Source organism: Athene noctua, chromosome 8, assembly GCF_965140245.1.
Source record: "Athene noctua chromosome 8, bAthNoc1.hap1.1, whole genome shotgun sequence".
Taxonomy (NCBI): domain Eukaryota; kingdom Metazoa; phylum Chordata; class Aves; order Strigiformes; family Strigidae; genus Athene; species Athene noctua.
This window is the reverse complement of record NC_134044.1, coordinates 8,179,810-8,199,234: the sequence shown is the minus strand read 5'-3', so window position 1 is coordinate 8,199,234 and position 19,425 is coordinate 8,179,810. Positions and strand designations below refer to the sequence as shown.

The following is a 19,425-nucleotide window of genomic DNA, read 5'->3' as shown; positions in this document are numbered from 1 at the left end:
TGTTACAATAGCTGTCTGAGGTGGTTCGTCCTTGAAACCTGAACTTTCCTTCAACTTTCTCTGTTATTACTTTGCCTGTAAATCTGTCCATAACCCTGAACAACATTGTCTTTGAACTCCAATGCATCTACTCAGTGAAATTCTCATCCAAGCTTTAATCTTCTCTCACCTTGATATATTTTAACTTCCCTCTTTATGGCCTGGCACACAAGCTGAATTTAATGGTGATAAATGTGTTTCTAAGAGCAAAAGCTATAAAGTATACATCAGAGATTAATCTAAGGCAAATCCTCATTCCCAACATGTTAAACTTGGGGAAGTTTGAGATGAGAGCAGCTAAGGAGGCAATGGTTGTATCTTAGACTCATCTCTAACACCAAGCACTTCATTTTTTTTTGGTGTTGGTTTTAAAGAGCGTGTATTTATGTTACATGTCTTTTCTACCACAGAACATTTAGATCATCACTGAAGTAACTGTCTCAATTTACCTTTGTACTGTGTTCAAGATCAAAGTGAAGAGTTGTTTAGTGTGGAAGTATTTATGGGGAGGAGGAGGAGAAGCAAATCAAGGCCAGAAAGCAAATCTTTCTGGCTCATCCTTCCTATTTGCATTTTAGGGAATGAAATCATACGTGCGCTTCCTCTTTCAGAAGGGAAGTGGCCACCATTTTTGCTTTCTGGCAGCATGCAAATCTATCAGGCTGTAGCAAAACCGGCTTATTACAGGGCTTTGCTCCTTTTTAAAGAAGCCACTTGTTTGCTGGTAAAATTCATAATTATCTGGCTCCATTTTGTGGCTTCTGAATTATGTAGAGCAGTACAATTTAGTAATCAGTAAATTGGAGAAATTGCTAAAATGTTTTCAAATATGAATCATACCTGTAATTTTTTTTCTGTTACTGGAAATTGAATTATTTTGATGCATATGTACATTTAAATTAGCTGTTGCAATTCAGAAAATGAAGGTTTTCAGGAGAGTTTCCATGATGAAATTTCCTTGTGGATTTGTCCTGGGCCAGAGTTTGTATTATTCCTGTTCTACATATTAAATGTGCTTGACCTAGAACTCTTTTTAGGTGGATCATAAACCCACGTAGATGGTAAGAGCCATAGAGTGCAGTGAGCCCCTCAGAAGAGGGTCTCTACGGATACATATGTATATGGCTCTTTATATAGAGCCTTCCTACAAATGTACGCAGACAAATTACTTGTCTAGGAAAAACACTCCTATATCCAATATAATTCAATAAAAGTGTTTAGGCGTATGCTTAAGTCTACTAAATTTAATCTTTTAAGAATAAATTTTAAGCTTGTGTTGTATTCGTTGGATTTAAGCATGTGCTCTGGTGCTTGTGAGTCAGGACCAGTTGCTAAGTCTTGTATCTTCTTCATAGGAGATTGCAAACACTGAAATGCAGAAAAAGTTGCAAGGAGATAGGTACTTGTAATCAAACGAACCCCTAACAAGAGGCCACTGGTTTTTGGGATTGGTTTGTTTTCATTCTGTTCTGCTTTTCAACTCTTTTCCTCTTAAGAAAGCACAGCTGGAGAGCATTAACTGAAAACAAATGATGCTGCAGAATATTTGCTTGTTCATTGCTGATTTTTCAGCTTAATGCTGCTAAATGATGCCTGATTGAAGTTTTAAACTGTATTTAACTGCATTTAACACTTAAAAGCCAAAGGTATCTGTAAAACAATCCTCCTTACCCAGCCGTAGACATGGAGAGGAGGAGCAGGGAGGTTTACCCCTGAGTCCTTCCCTCTATTCAACCTTTCTTGCCTTCCTTTCTCCCTTTAACATATTTAATTTCAAGTACCAAATTTTTGTGGGATGTGGGTTAGCTCAGATAGAGGGGGTGTTTGTGTTATTTTTGTATTTTTACTTCCCCACCCTGTCTGCTAAAGCAAGGTGCTGATGTGGTACAACATAAAGCTTTATTTGTCCTAGTAGACAACTGCTGGAGACAGTGGCTGTTTATCAGCCTTGACTGATAACAAAAGAATCTCACCATCTGCCACTGTTACGCTTTTGAAGAAGTGAGCATGATAGCTTCCAGCTGTATGCGAACAAGCTGCATGGGTGGGAGGGCGATGTCGGAGGGGCTGAAGGAGGGTGTGCGGGTGTTCTCTGCGTGCATCAGCTCTTAACGGTGAGTTTGGAACTGTAGCTCCAAAAGCCAGTGTAAGTTTGGTAGTGGTCTGCCAGAGCCCACTGCTCTCACATGGATAGACATGGGAGTTAGACAAAAATGGCAGTGCTCTTTTGAAAAAACACAGTGTTCCCTTCTGAATTGCAGAATTCTTGAGAGTGGTGCTCTGGATCGCCTCTGCTGTAATTAAAGTGTGATGTTCTAAGGTGCTTCGTATCTGTGGTTTGCTGGGTTAGGCTGCAGGGTTTAAAGACATCTGTGGGAAAAATAGATAAGTGATTTCTTTTATCCTCTTATCCTTTGACTGCATTTTCATTGCTGTTAGGAGATTTATTAGCATTTTTTATGACTGGTCATAGCCTGTGTTCTTTAATATATTATTTGCAATTCCATTTCTCTAGATTGTGCCATTGAAGGAACGCGACTCAAATTTTCCATCAGTTGCATCAGGGAAGCCATAAATATGTCACAGGGGGTGTATTTATGTACCTTATTATGTGGGGAAAAGAATTTGGCCTGTACTGTGTAAAATTAAAACAACAATTAAGCTTTGGCAGAAAGGTTGGAAGGAAAACTGCTGGCTTACATATATTTGTATGTTTATTGTATGTGGTAATTAAATACTAGTTACAAATTCCTGTATTAGTACCTGGAGGAAGGAGGAAAATTCAAGACAAAGGATTAATAAAACCCCCAACGTGCTGCAGTCTGGAGTTGTGGGCACTCAAGTGCCATGATGGGGGACAGAGGATTGTCTGTTGGAATAGGTAGGTGTCAGGTACCAGAGTGGTGACAAGCTGTGGGGAGAGCTTTCCCTGCCCGCCCGGCTTATGGGATGCCCACCAGGACAGGGACAGTCTAAGAATGTCATCTCGTATTGGATCCCCTTTCGATGACAAAGGGGTAATCTTCTAGGGACATGATCCCTCTGAGGATGATGATGATGATCGTTGATTGTGGTAAAGTATTAGATTAAAATTGAGCAGTGAAAAGAAGTGCGGGGCAGGAACTTGAGTGATGCTGACTTAGTGGTGGCAAAGAGGAGAGGGCAGAAATGGGCACCGGGCAACAGCCACCAAATATGTAACGTATAGAAAACCTTATGCCCAATGAGGACACGTGCAGAGGCATCACGCGGTTTGCAGGACTCCTCTCTGCGCACATACTACTTTTGCAAGAGGTTACTTTTCCCGTTCTTGAGGCGGTGCTGCTTCACCTGGCTGCTCTGCCGGGCGAGGGGCGTTCAGGGCCACGGCTGGTGGTGCCGCCGCGGCCTCGTTCGTGAGGCGGCTCTGCCCTCCTGGCGCTGCGGCAGCACGCAAAGGCACGCCACGGCCATGGCAGCCGCGCCTTCAGTTGCGTGCCTTTGCAGCTCTGTCTCAAAACACTGTGGCGGATTTTCATGGATTGTTTTTGGGGAGTTCTTTTTATTGGTTTTGGTGGGTTTTTTGGGGGGTTTTTAATCTGACTTTAAAGATACCTTACAGCAGTTGAAAACAGTAACATGGATCACCGAATATAAGTGCTTTTTAATAAGTTCAAATTTGATATCTTAGACATATAAAATAATTTAAAAATTTTTTTTTTCTTAGTTTTTGGTGATGACAATTCTCACAATAACTTCCTTTGTTTTCCAGTCACCTTTAATTTTGCTATGTGGTCTTTTTTTTCCCCCAGACAACTTTGATTTTATAAAATGAGATAAAAATATGTTCTCCATAGATTAATGAAAGCCACAAACATTATGTGCTGTGTTACAGCTTTAAAAATTTCTTTTAAAAAATGAGTATTGCCATTTGGTATATAACTGTTGTGTGCTCAAAGCTGCTCTTTTGTCTGAGCCTTATGTAACATTGCAGTTAATAACATTTAGTGTTACAGGATGCTAAATGACTTTAGTATCTCAACTGTAAAAGCCTGTTTACAAAGATGAGGCAGTCTTGTTGGAGTGCCAGATTGTTAAATAACTCCAGGTTGCCAAAACGAAATGAACTTTTCAGCTGGTAATGATGTGCAAATTGCCATCGCAGATGCATATTTATTGGAGAACTGCTCACAAGCACATAGTTGTTTCTGGTTACAAATACTTCTTTGCCTTTGTTCTTAAACCGTTAGTGATACCATTAGAACGAATATATCTATATATATAAACACAGCTATTTTTTGTTATTAATAGCTGGATAGCTACTAAATAGCTATTTGTATTTAATTGATTTAATTAATTTATTGAATAGCTATTTAAGCTATTTTTAAGCTCTTAGCTATTATGTTAAATAGCTATTTAAGCTATTTTGTACACCACTGGGTGAAATGCAGCTCTGCGTGAGAAGAGCAGCTGTTACTGTGCCTTACCCCAGGTCCCAGGGGTTCAGGTGTAGGCGTGCGTGGGACTGTAGTGTGGGGAGAGGATGGTTTGTGACAGAGTACCCTGTGCGGTGACCCAGGTGGGCCTGTTGCAGATACACTTCTGAGAAGGAGTGGAAGCAATGGTCTGTTTCTTAGTTTTATTGGGGTTTTGTGGGGGTTTTTTTGTTTGCTTGTTTGTTTTTTATGAGCTGCCTTGTAAACCACTGGTACAAAATTGGGAGACATAGGAATTAAACTCGGACACATAAATTAAGCAGTATTTTTTCTTCACTGATTTTATTTCTCTTGAAAAATAGTTCTCGGTAGTGTGTCAGTTATGAGGAGCTACCTTTGGGTGAAGAGGTTTCATAGTAAACCCGAAATGAGAAGACGGTTCCTTACAGTACGTTCAGGATGGCGAGGGGAGCTGGCCCTAGGCTCAGCACGTGTGTTACCCAACAAGCTGTGGCTGCACTTTTCTCTCTGAGCTCTGCTGGAGCCTGAGAGGAAGCGCTGGGTTTCCTGTGCAAAGCTTGCTCCCTTGCCCTGGAGTGTCTCGCTTTGAATTTCTTAGCCTGGTTGGGAATTCAGTACAAAGAGCCATTCTTGTGAATCATGTTTTCTTTACAATTTTGCATTCCAGCTCAGCAATTCATTCTTCCTTTTTCTAATGGCAAGAACATTACTGGAGTTCACGTAACTTCAGCAAAGTGGCGGCTTCGTGTTCTTCACTGCCCCAGTTCCATTCCATTGTGGGTTACTCTAAAAATACAACACTTACAATGCACATTAATATACTAAGTACTGAGATGTTCTGGCAATCAGTTAATATCCCTGAATTTAAAGGTTTTTCAAAGGTAAGTATTTAATGTTGTGAAAGAAAGACTTTTTCAGTAGCCAAATTACAGCTTATCATGTAGCTTCAGAATATTCATCTTCCTATCTCTTTCATTATTAGAATATTCCTTCTCATCATCATTTGTATGACCTCAAATGGAGATAGGATTTCAGAAGTACCGTTTTGAATGTGTCATTGGGTGCACAGGACACATCAAGTCTGTGAGTGTGTTTTAGGCAGGGTGCATAGCAATAGATGGTCAAACTTTTCCAGAAGGACAGAGTTACTTCTGACTGAATTCCTAAAAACCTGAAGCACTTTTGGTGTTTCCATGTGTGTGAAGGAGACAGTTCAGCCCTTACAGCAGATGATGAGCAACCTCTTTGCAGCGGCCCATTTCGTTGCCGGCATGCCATGCTGTGCTCCCTTCGTCCCAGTGCCCTGTCCCCGAAGTCCAGCGCGGGAAAGGCCTCGCCACTGGTGAATCGGAGCTGCAGTGGGGGCACGGCCGAGCCCGGGCTTGGCACCCTCTGCCAACGCCAGATGCTGGCACCCGCTGAATGTTAAAGCATCCTCTGCAGTTCCCACTTGCTTGTGTCCAGACCACCGGGCAGCGGCACTCTGGCCCCAGGGCCGGGGCCCTGCTGGGCTGATGAAGGCACCCGCCGGGGCCGGGCCTGCTGGGCTGGAGGAGGCTGCGCGGCTGAATCTGTCTTCCCGCTTCAGGGCAGGTGCTGCTGAGGGAGGGTTCGCCCAGGTGCCAGAGCTGAGATGCTCCAGGCTGCCCTGAAGCACCGCATCAAAGGTCTGCACAGTCTTTATACAAGCTTTCTTCTGCCTCTTCCCCATATTAATCCAAATGTCTCCCCCTGGAACTCACCCAGTTTTCAGAAAACTTAAAACCCAAAACTTGTTCTTAAAACCCAAAACTTGTTCTTAAAACCCAACCTTTTTTTCCAAATTGCGAAATATGTAGTAAAAAATGTCAGGTATGATGGATGGGAGAGAGCTTGCATTAAGGTACATACCAGAAATTTAATAGTTCTGCTGAGTAAGACCATCTGAAAATTGTCGGTCTTTAATTTTAAACAGTTTTACATTTATCCCATAAACTATTTTGAAACCTAAAGTGGTTTCCTGAATTTAATTTTTGATCATTTAGGACTACTCACAGCTGCAAAAAGTTTTTACTTAAAATGCTATTATTACAATTTTTCCTCGAGTTCTTACAGGCAGCACCCCACAAAACATAACTTTTATTTAGTATTGTAGGACAAAGCTGTTCTAATTCTGTTGTAGGTTTGAACTTCTGTTGGATAGAAAGGAGAATAAAAAAAGTATAGTTAAATTTTCAAGTTGCAAAAACATGTTCATTATGTGTAATTTAGCAGCTGTTGCAAACACTTGGGGGCATTTTCTTTAGCATTTGAAAATTCCCTGTAGAAGTGAAACAATCATTTCAAGCCTGAAAAATATTTTAACCTTTCCTTAAATTGTGTTTTGAAGTTTAGGATTAACTCTATGCCTGGCTGCACAGATGGCTATATTTTACATATTCCTTTGTCTAGGAAAAAGAGACCACATGGTCAGTTAATGGTTTTAAACAGTCTTTCTTTTACATCTTCTTAATGGGACCTTAGAGATCTGGGAAGATACTCAGAAAATTGTTGTTTATGGTGTAAGACTTGTAAGATGTGTTGTATTCTGTGTCCTGGAACTCATGAGCTATTTTTGCTCCTACTTATCAATCCTGGTTAATGAATTTTACAGCGTCATCCCTTAAGATTTAACATTCATAATTCTGGTATGTAAAAATAAAACCTAAGATCACCAATGTATAGAAAGTGTTACTTTATTAGTGGAATGTGAGGGCTTTTATTTTGTAATCTTTTAATAGTCAAAATCATAGATTAAGTGAATTTTTAAGGAGAAGTAGACTCCTCATCCAAGTCACTGAAGTGGTTCTAAAGTTAAATAAGCTTTTTAGTCTTTCTTTGTACAACAGAATGCTTTCTAAGCTTTTTCTCTAGACACTTTAAGGAAACACCATAGTGAACTGTGGGCTATACAAATCAAACGTGATGCTGGGATAAATGATGGAAAATCCATTGTCAGTGGTGTGTCACCAGAGCAGACAATTATAGCATATAAAACCAATCCTTAAATTGGATATTTTGTGCTTTGTAATGATTTTTTTTTTTTTTCAGGTAGGTTTTAAAATAATATCAGCTAAAGGATTGGTAGTTTTAACAGAGTTTGTGTAAATTTGCATGTGACACATCAAATAACTCAATAAAACCACTGAGTGCTGTACAGTGTTGAGCACTTGTAAGTAATCTGTCAAGTTTATAAAGGTTATCACTATAATATAGGCACATGACATTATTTTTTTTTTCTATTTGAAAGTACCGCTAAGATTTTAAAGGTTACCTACTGTTTTATCATGTGAAGAGGAAGAGTTTCCTGTAGTCTTTGAAGCTCTTACCCTTTTAAACCCGCAACTAAATCCATCTGGTTAAAGTTGTTCTTGAAGATAGTTGTAACTGGTTAAAGACTTTACAGCTTTATTCCAGTTCCTGTTGCAAAAACTTTTCCGTGGCAAACTCTGGAATCACAGAGATCGTTCCTGCTACTGTTGGATGGAAATTCTGTGATGTTCCTGCAATTCTGTGTGAGTCTTTCAGGCCAGCATGGGATATAGGAGTGAGATGGTTTGAGATGCTGCAGATGAGTGTTTAGGCCTCCAATCTGAAATGCTATCAGCCAGGCATTTCCAACAGATACTTAATTCACTTCTATTAAATTAAACTAAGAGCATCTGCAGATGTTATTTCTATATTTTGGGGGTGTTTATTTATATATACATGAGAACACACACCCTGCCTTCTAGTCAGCTGAATGCTTCTCCCCTAGTTTATTCATGAAGGAAAAGCTTAAATTTCCTCTAGATTTTTGAGGGTGTTTTATTTAGTTTTTTGCTTCTAATGGACTTCCTAGAAAGAAAGACTAAGAGAGTGCTGCAGGAAAAGCAGTGTTTGCTGAGAAGTTTGGTTACCCTTGAATACTATTTCCACTTCCTAAGACACAGAAGGAGCTGGTATGTAAAGGTCGGAAGTTGCCAGTGTAGTTCACATTAACACAACATGACAAATGTTGTGTTATAAACAAAGTAGAAGCTCTTCGTCTTGTTAGAAATCTGGAAATGTAATAACTTCTCATGCTGCAATTTGCTAAGCCGAAAGAGTGGTTTTAGATTGGTTTTTTAAGCCTTACAGATAAGGAAGCTCAGTCTGAAACTTTGCAGTCACTTATTAGGGGTGAAACTCATAGAATTCTGTCTTTGCTTCTATTGATCATCTTAATTGCCTGATGGTTGTCAGGTTTTTCGCAATACCATTACTATCTTTATGACTGTTTAATACAATACAGAAGCTATGTTAATAAATAAAACACTGCCTGTAAATGGAGATGCTGAAAAACTAACTCTTTATTTTCTTCTATTTTTTTCAGCGGAACCCCTGCCTTTAATGGACTTGTGCCGAAGATCAATTCGTTTTGCTCTTGGCAGAGACCGCCTGCATGACATAGAAATTCTACCTTTGCCTCTGTCTCTGAAAAATTATTTACAGTACCAATAAGACATCTAGAACCCTCTGGCCTCACATTGGACTACATCAATGCAAATGGCAGAAAATTGTTTACAGCAAAATATAAATCTTCGTGTTGGACACTTAAGTGTTATTTAATTTTTAATATATTTTTTTTTTTCTGAACCAGTGAAAGCAGATCACTGTGGGGGACTACTAAAGAATGTGAAAACATTGATTTGATCAAGATTCATGTATTACCTGTTGCCTGTTGTGTTTACAGTCCTGAAGGCCATTATTCTCTTCGGTCATATATTGGTTTATCTTTGTTGCCTCTGATAAATGCCAATAGAAAATCTGACCTGCAAGATCCACTGTCATGCAGGACCGAGCATTCTTCAATAACGTGATTTTTTTTTTTCTTTCTTTCTCCTACACCTCATCCCAATAGATAAAAATAAATTAGCAAAGAAAAAATCTTGATAGTAACTTTTGAAAAATATTTAAACCTTGCCTTTGGTATCCAGAGTTGTTGAGAGCTTTGAGTGTTCAGCACTCAACATTATCAGGCCTATGTTATCTAAAAGTTCTAACATTTAAAAAAAGCAGATTATTGTCTAGAAGAAGAAGAATATGTGATTTAAAAACATGAGAGGAAAAGAAACTGGTATATGTGTCAGATCAATTTTTGGATGTGGTAGCAGTAAGATGCAGTCCATGTTTTCAAGACCAAATCTAGTCCCTCCAAAGTTCTGCAGTTCGTAACAAAGTGTTCACTATCCCAAGAATTTAGGATATTCATATTTTAGAAAGCTTGTCACTTTTTTATTTGAACAAATTTATAATTTTTATGTGGTATGAACTCTAAGTACTTGGTTCTCTTTTTAATGTATGTGTGGTTATAATGTTTATTTATCTGTTTAGAGTCTGTGGAGTTCTCATTTAACTGTTTCCCATCTTGGGGTGACTGATTTTGGTTTTTTCCCCAGCTTCACCTGAAATGTATTAATTTTTCAGGCTCATCCCATTTTTTAAGATGCTGCTTTCTATTTGCATTTCTTACATGTTTCATGTTATCTGCCTGATCAGTTATCTAGTTTTTAAACTGGAAGTTGTTGTTGTGGCAGGACGTCAAATGTTTAGACTGAGCTGCCTTCAGCATATTTTAATGTGAATTTACTGATGAATGAGGAGAAAATTTCTAATAAAGTCTACTGTCCAAAGTAGTCCATGTCTCCTTTGATGAAGTGTTAAATAACGTAGCACTGCAGAGCTGAAGTTCACTTTCTCCTGCAGCATTGCAAATATTTCTGTTCAGCACTTCTTTGGAATTGTTGCTTTGGGTTGACATGCAAGTGACATCGCAGGCAATGTCACGTCCTGTTCCTGATTTACCCACTCGCTCTGAGTGTAGCTGTACTCTTGCTTTTAACACAGTTCTGGCCAGAGTCCTCTAGACAAAACCTCAGTTCTGTGTGAAGTTGCACTTTGAGACTCTGTGCTTTTGGGGTGGGTTGAAGTTTGATCGCTGTGCACTGATGATGTAGACAAAACCACTGGACCGCAGATGGCTGCCGTGATTTCAGTCACCCCAAGGAACAGAATTACAGTTTCAGTCGGAAAAGAGAAACATGAGGTAAGCGAGATAAAGCAACATGAGCAAGAGTGGAAGCACCAAGGGCAAGGTAACACAGGGATGTCAAAAGTGAAATAACAAGTATTTGCTTCTCTGGGCTTAACTGTGTACGTTGATGCTTGCTTCAGCATCAACTTTTTTTGGACTTGCTTTCACTTAAGGTGAGAGGTGCATGCTGTATTCCTTACCTTTGTCTTGCAAAGGGACAGAAATAACAGCTGTGATCTGTAATTCTTACTTTTCCCATTTGCTTTGTTTAATTTATACTTTTTGTCTCAATAGGTATGTAGGAAGAAGGAGATAGAAAGGTATAACTCACTCAAAAGGGAAAATATAGCTGTTTCAAGTGATCATTCATAAGCAACGTAAGCAGCTGATTACTGGCATAGTAATCCTTAAAGGATTTTTAAGGTAGACCTTATTTTTTTTCACTACAGAAGTCCATTTTAGGTAAGCATTTCCTAGAATTGGTGTTTTACTGTGTGTAACTAAACTTCACGTTCCTTTGAATAACTGCAGTGACACAGCTGTGTTGTCTCTGTTCTTTCACTTGACCCAGACTGACAGCTTTTTAATGGGACAATAGAGTGGGAACTGATATCATGAGACAAATTAATGGTGCTTTTGTATGTTAATTAACCTAATTATTTTACAGTTGGATTGGTAATTCAGTTGGTGCCCCTTCTGTGATGATTTTTCTAAACCAAACATCCTTATTTTAACTTTCAAACATTTTTTTCTAACACTTGTCTGTCTTCTATGAGTGCTAGTTTTACAGAAATCATAGTTTTATTCTTTTACTGTTCCCTGACTACGTGTTGTGATGTTGTGGATAGTAGATACACCCCTTCAGGTGGGATTAGGGCCCTGTTTTCAAGGTCAGGGTCTTTCTGATATAGTTTTCTTGGTTCAGAGAAATCTTGTAAGGAGGATGAACCATGGAGAATATTAATGATACTTAAGCATTCCTGCCAACTATCCCTTTGCAAATAGATTCTCTGCCAAGAGGGCTTACAGGGAGGCCGGAGTCCTCATCTGTATTGCTAAGAATGAGTCAAGCACTGAGGCTAAGCAAGTCATCAGAGTACCTCCTCACAAAATGTACCAAAAAAAGTCTTCCCACCGTTGCTGAACTCCTGCCTGGGTGGTACGTTCCTCACATTGATTCTCAAGACTCACTTTACATCGTTTACTGTCTGCTTCAGGAGTGAATTGAGCAATAATTTATAAAGTGGCAATGCATTGGCTTTTGCCCAAAACAGAGCTTAAATGCTAAGTTATGGTTGTTCTTCAGCCAATGCAGTTGAAACTTCTCAGTTTCTCAATCCTGGAAGCTTAAATGCAGCAAGATACCTACCCAGAAATCCACTCTCAGACAGCATGTCTAACAGAGAGAATGATTGATTACTAAAAAGCTGTACTGCTTTGAGATTTGCAGTAAGATCTCTCTTGCGTCATCTGTATTTTTAATTTCCAGCCACTTTTGGCTTTCATCACATGAAGAAACATAGACAATAGATATGATGGTTTTCAGCTTTTGTGTCCCTCTGTCTGGGCAAAAGGAGTACAGGTTTTCTAGACATGATCTGGAAGTGTTCCCATGGCTGGTAAACTAAGGCTGATAAAAACTCTTTAAAGCAAAACACAAGAATCTTTATTGTAGTATTTAAAGGAAAAGGGCACGTGCCTGGGAGCCGCAACCAAATTACAACTTTTGTGATGGGTACATGCTAATTAGTGGGCTGCAATGGGAAGTATTTCACCTGCTCTTTGGGATTTGGATCTTTATTATGAGCCCTTCCTGGAAAGTATTGAAGGTGCAGAATCCTTTCTGTTAAAACTGTGGTTAAGACTTGTGGATACATACGTCATAGCTTTTCTTCATTATTTTCTCAGTATTGTGGTTCTTCATCCTTCTGCAACTCTTGTGAGAGAGGGGGCTTGACTTATCCACCTAGAGGTGCTGCTTTTCTGATCACGATTTGCAAATGCTAACCTCAGTGACACTTTGTTTTTTGACTTACTAAAGCTGTGATTTTATAACACCTAAATTGGGGATCAGATATGAGAAGCCATTGTCCTATGGTATAGCAGCTGTCACACACATGTCGCTGGTATGAGGCTGACAAAGTCAGTGCTATGAAGGCTTTATTTCTGCTTCAGATTGGACCAAGGGAAGTGTATTGAAATGTCTGCATTCTCATCCAGAGGTAATTTAAAACAATCTTTAGAGAAATTGTGAAGTCTTATTTTAGACTTCACATGTAGTCTTTCTGGTGTTCAAGTTTTTATCTCAACAGATTGACTCAAACTGTTCCTGTTGAGGTAGGATCTAACCTTGCAAGTTTCTCAGTGTTCACTTGAAGCTGGGAGAAACAGTTACTGAAGCAGATATGTACGAATCATTCAAGTGTTTCTGATAGTTATAAGAGAGCAGCAAGCCAGAAATGCTATAAAATTTCCTTCTCGTCTCCATTACAGTTGGTATTGTTAAACTATAACCATATGTTCTCCCATCAGTCAGCAGCAATCACTATGCAGCAAGCTGTGTATCAGATCCAGCAGTACTCATTCAGGTACAATTCCCACTGACATCAGCGGGAGATCTGCCTGAGTCAGCACTGCTGCTTTTGGTTCCCATGTAAAGATCTCCAAACATTTCCAATATAATAAAGTATCGCTCAATACAACGTATGTAAGCAATGTCAAGCAGATGGTTTCTGCAGCCGTTTTTCTAATTTGGCAAAACATGCTGGCAAGTGTAGTTAGGTAAATGTTGTGAGAAAGTTGAATGAAAAAATGCGTCTAGTTGAGGCTGAGAGTGATATTCAAAGGGGAAGCTAGACTTTTTGGCTCCTTGATGATGACTTTCAAAAGCTTTTTAGTTTATAAACCTTTAAAACTTTTCAGTGGTTTTTACTCTGTATACTTAAAGGAGTGTAGGATCTTTATCCATTCCTGTTGTATCTCTCAAAAGAATGGTGATCATGAAGTGGAAATCCTTTGTTTGCTTGGTTCAAAAAACCACAAATACTTCTCCTTCCTCCTTGGGAAATGTCCTCAGTAGACGTAGAGCCATGAAAAATATGCAACACACATCAACCTGAATGCCCCCCACCTTTTTTTTTCTTCTGGAGTTTGCAGCTGTTCCTTCAGAGAAGAACTCTGTGTCTGCAGGCGGTGTCTAAAATAAGAATATTTTTAAGCATCTGCTACAAAGTAGAACCCTACTGAAGGTATGCTGAAGCAAATTTGAATGTAGTATGGTGGGAGTGGAGAACAAAGGACCAGAGCTCTAGAGAATAGCATTTCCCTCAGGGTTTACCTTTTACTTTTTTTACCCCTACTATAGAGTACAAGTAAATTCAGGGGGCAAGAAAAAAAAAAAAAAAATTTAAAATGGCTCATTTTTCCTCCACCACCAGGTGTTTAGTGTTGATGTTTCAAGTTTAAGCAATATCATCTTCTTCCACACTACACTCTTGTTGCGTAGCCTTAATGTCCCAAAACTCTCCCACTGACTGCATGTGCTTCAGAAGCCTCTGAAGGACTCTGGGCTCTGCAGTCATGTGAAGTAGCACCCTAGTCCACATATTGTCTTGTTGGAACTTCATAAATTAACTTCTAGGCAAAGAGCACAGCTGGTCTGTCATTATTGCTGACTGCAGTAACATATGGGGGTACCCAAACTAGCTTAAATACTAGCCAAATAGAAGCCCAGTAGTTGGAAGAACAGAGCTCAGTGTGGGGTAGTTTACTATGCCAAGCAGCAGAGAGACAGCAGTGTCAGCATATCTGAAGCGATTAATAAATGTCTGAACTTAGAAGGATCTACATTTCAATTTGGAGACTTCTTTGAAAAACCTGCTTTAAAAAGGTGTCAGGATCAGATTCTTCTAGTTTAGTTTGTGTAGCTGTGAAAATTTGTAAGTTGTATATCTAATCTCTCCAGGTGACAATAGATGTAGAAGTAGAGCTCATGTTTTTAATAACTTTAACATATTAGGGGGTACTTACTGTTGAGACAGCCATGTTCTTGGATTTTAAAATACTGTTTCTCTGGCTTTTGAAAGTTACATCACAAAAGGCAGGTGTCTTCAGACTTCAGAGAAAAAGCAAACAAAACTCAAAAATGAGCTGATGTTTCTGACAGTCTGTTTGTACAGCAAATTCTACTGACAGTCTCAAATACCAGTCATAAGCCATCATTATAGAGGCACTTAGTTGAGGTCAGCATCTGTTCAGTGGTGCCTGGATCAGTTTCCTCCATATTTGTTTATTTTTTAAAAGGAACGAGGTATTAAATAAGGTTATTCAAATTGCAAACTCCACTTGAAAATGCAGTCTTTAATGAATAAAATGTACATACTACACTTAAGACTTTATTAACAGAGACACAACTAACTGCTGCACACATACCTGGGAAGCTAATGCATGTTTTTAATGGCAAAATGCTGCAGCCTTTTTTCTCTTCACTAAGGAAATCAGTTTGGCAAGTGCATTACTTCTGGTGTAGCAAAATGTGAACTGCTCTAAGGCATGGGGCCAGAACTTCAATATATGCATTTGGAAATGACTTCTCAAGCACTGTGAAAGTGCCAGTGGCATTATTTTGGGGACTGGAGTTTTAAATTATTTATAGAAAAATTTTAACTGCATATAATTGTTGTGAATTAATAGGATATGGATCCTCCTGAGCTAAATATTCTATCAGGGCTTGTTTAGAGATGGAACAAACCAAAACCAAACTCTCCCACAAATTAAGATACCTGGGTAAACATACTCTGGCATCAGGGGCTGCTGCTATTAAAATGTTTCCTAAGTCCTGCCGTCTAATGGCATAAATAAAGCCCCACTGGAAAAAGCCCTCTAAAAAGGAAAGGATGTTTTGAGTATAAATTGGCCTTCAGAAGATCTAAGTTGAAATCCAGGTTCTGCCAGAAGCTAACACCTTGATGATTTGCCGATGTACTTAATTTTTTTCTCTTTCACCATTTCCATCCAAAACAGCAGTCATTTTTCTTCCATCTTTAATAGCTGCTGTCTATGTAGGTTCTAATTCCTTCATAGGACTTGTTTTATATGTAATACTCTAATTAGTTCTGTGGTGCTGCTGTAATGCAGATAACGTGTCCAGCTGCGTAGTCACTGGTACCAAATAGCTACGAACTTGCTGGTTTATCTGTGGCTGGCATAGCAGAGCAAGAACTTCTGTTTCCATTGCAGTTGTTATGTAGGAGCAGACTCATTGCTAGTCTTGGCTAACTAATGAGTAACGTTACTGACCTATGGACAACATCATACTTGGCTCTTCCAGAAAACTTGCACCATATAGTGTAAGTGGTTTTGTCTGCAACAGACTAATGTTGCCCATAACCCAGTTGAGTTTCCATGGGTCTAATTTCGAAGCTCTGATAACAGCCAGTATGTTACCCTTTAGGTAGAAGACTTGGATGTCTTTTGTAGACAGATGCAATTTAATCTACCAGCTGCCTCCTAGTCTGTAGTAAAGACTGGTGTAAGCCCTGAAAGATGGCTTCATAATTTTTCCAATTTTTCTTTGTCCCTAAGTTTTCATGCTACAAATAAAAACATCCAATTCATTTATTCATTGCTTTTAATCTTACTGCATTTTTTCTATCACTGGTATTTGGGAATCAGGCTGTGTTTCAGGCTAAGTTTCATGAAAATACAATTTCTTGTAAAATGTTTTATTTTCCTGTCGCAATGTGTGCCATGCCATGTCTGAAGAAAAGTGTTTCTTTTTGCTTATTTTGATTTTTCTACCCTATAATTTCCTTCCTTTCCTCACCATCTACAGTGGGGAGAGCATCTTTACTGTTAAACTTAACTGTTCGTAACCCCAAGACCCTACTCAAAAGCATGTTGAGACACATGTCATGTTAGTGGCTTTCTGTTGAACTGACTTCATTTGTTTTTAATTTAATAACTGTTCAGTTAAGTCCAGTGCCCCTGAATGGCCTCATTCTACCCATACACCAATACACAATAGACCAATGCTAGGTTGCAGTTAACATGCCTTTCATCTTGTGTATCTTGTTTGCCCGTTATATGCAACTTGGCTCTTCTGCTGGGACCTCACTCTGGGAAAACCACTTCAGGTGCTTTAACCTTCAGTGAGCTTAGTTTAATTTGTCTTCACAGAGGGATCAGCACGGTTTCAAGTAGGAATTTATTTTAGATCAAAGTTCTTTGACCTGTCACAAGAGCATTGCAGAAGATTGCAATAAATATGAATTTTAAGTAATAAAATTACTGTTGAGGTTTAAAACTCCACACTTTAGTTCCTCTCACATCTTTAACTGTCTCTCACTAAGGAATGTTATACTGAACTTTACTATCAAAGATCATTCTGACATTGACATAAAATTAAAATAAATAAATTTGTAGTAATTCAGAAACTTCCTCCTCTCTGAGATCTGTGACCTCCAGCTTCCTGCTGAAGCTAAGCTGGAAAATAAGGGATCTGAAGAGCTTGATTTCTTGGATTACTTGCTATTCTCATCCCCGCCACATGTGGAAACAAATGTTTTTAATTGTCAAATAACAGGTGATAAATGGACAGTAGTGATAGAAAGCTCTCCTAAGATGTTGTGTCTTCTGCACCGAAAGCTGAGATGAGTATTTTTTATTAAAAAACTTTATCTTCAGAAAGATCTCCTAAACATTTGTCTTCTAAACACGTGCATCACATTGACCATAAGGAGATGCTCCTATTAATTTTGAAATACTAGCCTTTTGGATCAGGGAACTTTTCAACTTGGAAATAGGAAGGATGAATGAGATCATGCCCTCTTTTCATCTGATTCTTAATTAAGGCTTTAAAGTTTTGTTTGCTTTCTGGTTTTGGAATGTACTCATAGAAATATAAAAATACTCTTCTTTCTTTTGTGAGTATCCTTACTGAACATGTATGTTTTTGTGGTCTTGCTACAATTAAGGAATACAGAGGGACAAATACTGTCTTTTATGAGACCAACTGATTGAAATTCAAAAGAAGATAAACTTTCAGGCACAGAAATTTTACTCCACTGAAATACAAATGCCAGTTTTTAAAGTTAAATTCAGATTAAGAACTGTTTAAGCTTGTTTCTGCTACACAGAAATTTTAGAGTCAATAAATGTATTAGTTCTGTGCCCTGTTAGTATTTTCACATTCCTGAACCACCAGCAGTTCGATGAACCTGCCTTTCCCCCCTAAGAGGAACTAATGACTTAACTGAGTTTCTTCTTTTCAATATTTTTTCCTCCATAGTTGCAGGTACATACTTCTTTGATAATGTAACTGATTAACTAGAGTAAGGTAAACTTGTATCACTAGTTTCAAGTTCTGTTTTATTTTGAGGATCAAAGCTTCAGCCTGCATATCCTGAAAGCTGGTCTGGTTTATAACATTAGTCTCATTAAGGATATTACCTTTGTCTGTAAACTTGCTTCTGTTTATATCCTGCAGTAATCGTGCCTACAGTCACACCATCACTTCTTCATAGAAGTTAACTAAAAAGAGCAGATGTCATATATTTAATCAAGATCTTTCCCTTTTGTGATTTTCCTGTTTAAAGAAAACAAAGACAAATGAGTTCTGAGAATTTAAATTCTCTACTGTTTGCACAGAGCTCCCTTTTGAATGTTTTCCTAGGCCTACACATACTCTGTTCTCATGGAAAAACATGGTAGGAGCTTGCTATGAATTGCTATAATGGAGTAAAAAAGAAGAAAAAATACTTACAAAGCCCCCTTTTAAATACAGTATATAAAAAGCAGACAAAGCAAAATAGTTCCTCTTTTGTTTTTACCAGTTAGAAGGCTCACAGTGGACTCCCAGTTTGAGTGCAATAGTTTTATTTTCTATTCTGCCAGCCATCCCATCCAAACAGTTCCAGTTTGCTTGTCACACAGCTCCCTGGTTTGCCCACAGATTTAAAAACAATCGGTTAAAGGCACTGCACTTTTCTGTATAGCAGTTGGTCTTTTTCCTGCTAAAGTACAGTCTGAAGTCGTGTCTTCCCTGGGTGGGCGTAGGCCAACACCATCAACCTGTGACTATGTTTCTTGGCTGAAAGCTCTCTCTGTTAGTCTGTAATGGAAATGGGGGCCCTCTGCCTACAGGTCCTTGTGACTAGAGGCTATTTCTAACTCCATGAAGGCTCCAGAACCTGTTCCAGAAGTTCATCTGTGAGGTACTTCTGCATTTATGGTTGTTCATTAGAATATGCAATACTGAAAGCAGCCTTTCCATGAGTTTAGAGAGGATTTCTAAAAATTTCCTCACTTTGGGTAGCACAAAAGTTGTATAGAGACAAACAAAGCAAGTTAAAAGATAGGTGTATTTCCAGGCCTTACTTTCCTTCCCATCATCAACTATGAACAGAGGCTCTTTTAATTAGTTTAGGGTGGAGGGTTTAGGATCCCCTGAAATTTTCATATCAAAGCTTTTATTTGAAATCACAGTTGCTTTTTTTTGTTTGTTTTTTCCCCACTTTTCCTTATTCAACATCTTAGCTTTTAGTCTAAAACTGTCTCCTGGCACAGAAGTATGCCCTGTGTGTTCCTCCCTTATGCTGTCAGTTCCTGGAATGTACAAGTTATTTCACAATTATTTGTTTTCTTTTGTTCTGGAGACACTCCTTTACTCTAATCCTTTTCTGCAAGAAAGCAGTACAAAACTTGTTGCCTCCAGGATTGTCTGGAAGTGCTACTTCCTCTATTAGCAGAAGAGGTGTGGGATGGTAAGGAGAATGCAAATAAACCAGAATTTATAAATTGAAGAGATGGATTCTTCAAATCACAAAACCTACATGTCTTGGCAGGCTAAGTTGGATCAAAAATCCAGTTTCACTCTTA

At 38.8% G+C, this 19,425-nt stretch overlaps 1 protein-coding gene across 1 annotated transcript in view; it reads left to right on the top strand.

The window, feature by feature from the left end:
* Positions 1-10,150, top strand: part of SPSB4 (splA/ryanodine receptor domain and SOCS box containing 4) — a 93,594-nt gene extending 83,444 nt beyond the window's left edge. The window contains exon 3 of the mRNA XM_074911980.1: positions 8,848-10,150. Coding sequence (XP_074768081.1) covers positions 8,848-8,975 — 128 coding nt within the window. The 3' untranslated portion in view covers positions 8,976-10,150. The remainder of the gene's footprint in view (positions 1-8,847) is intronic.
* Positions 10,151-19,425: the final 9,275 nt, after the last annotated feature.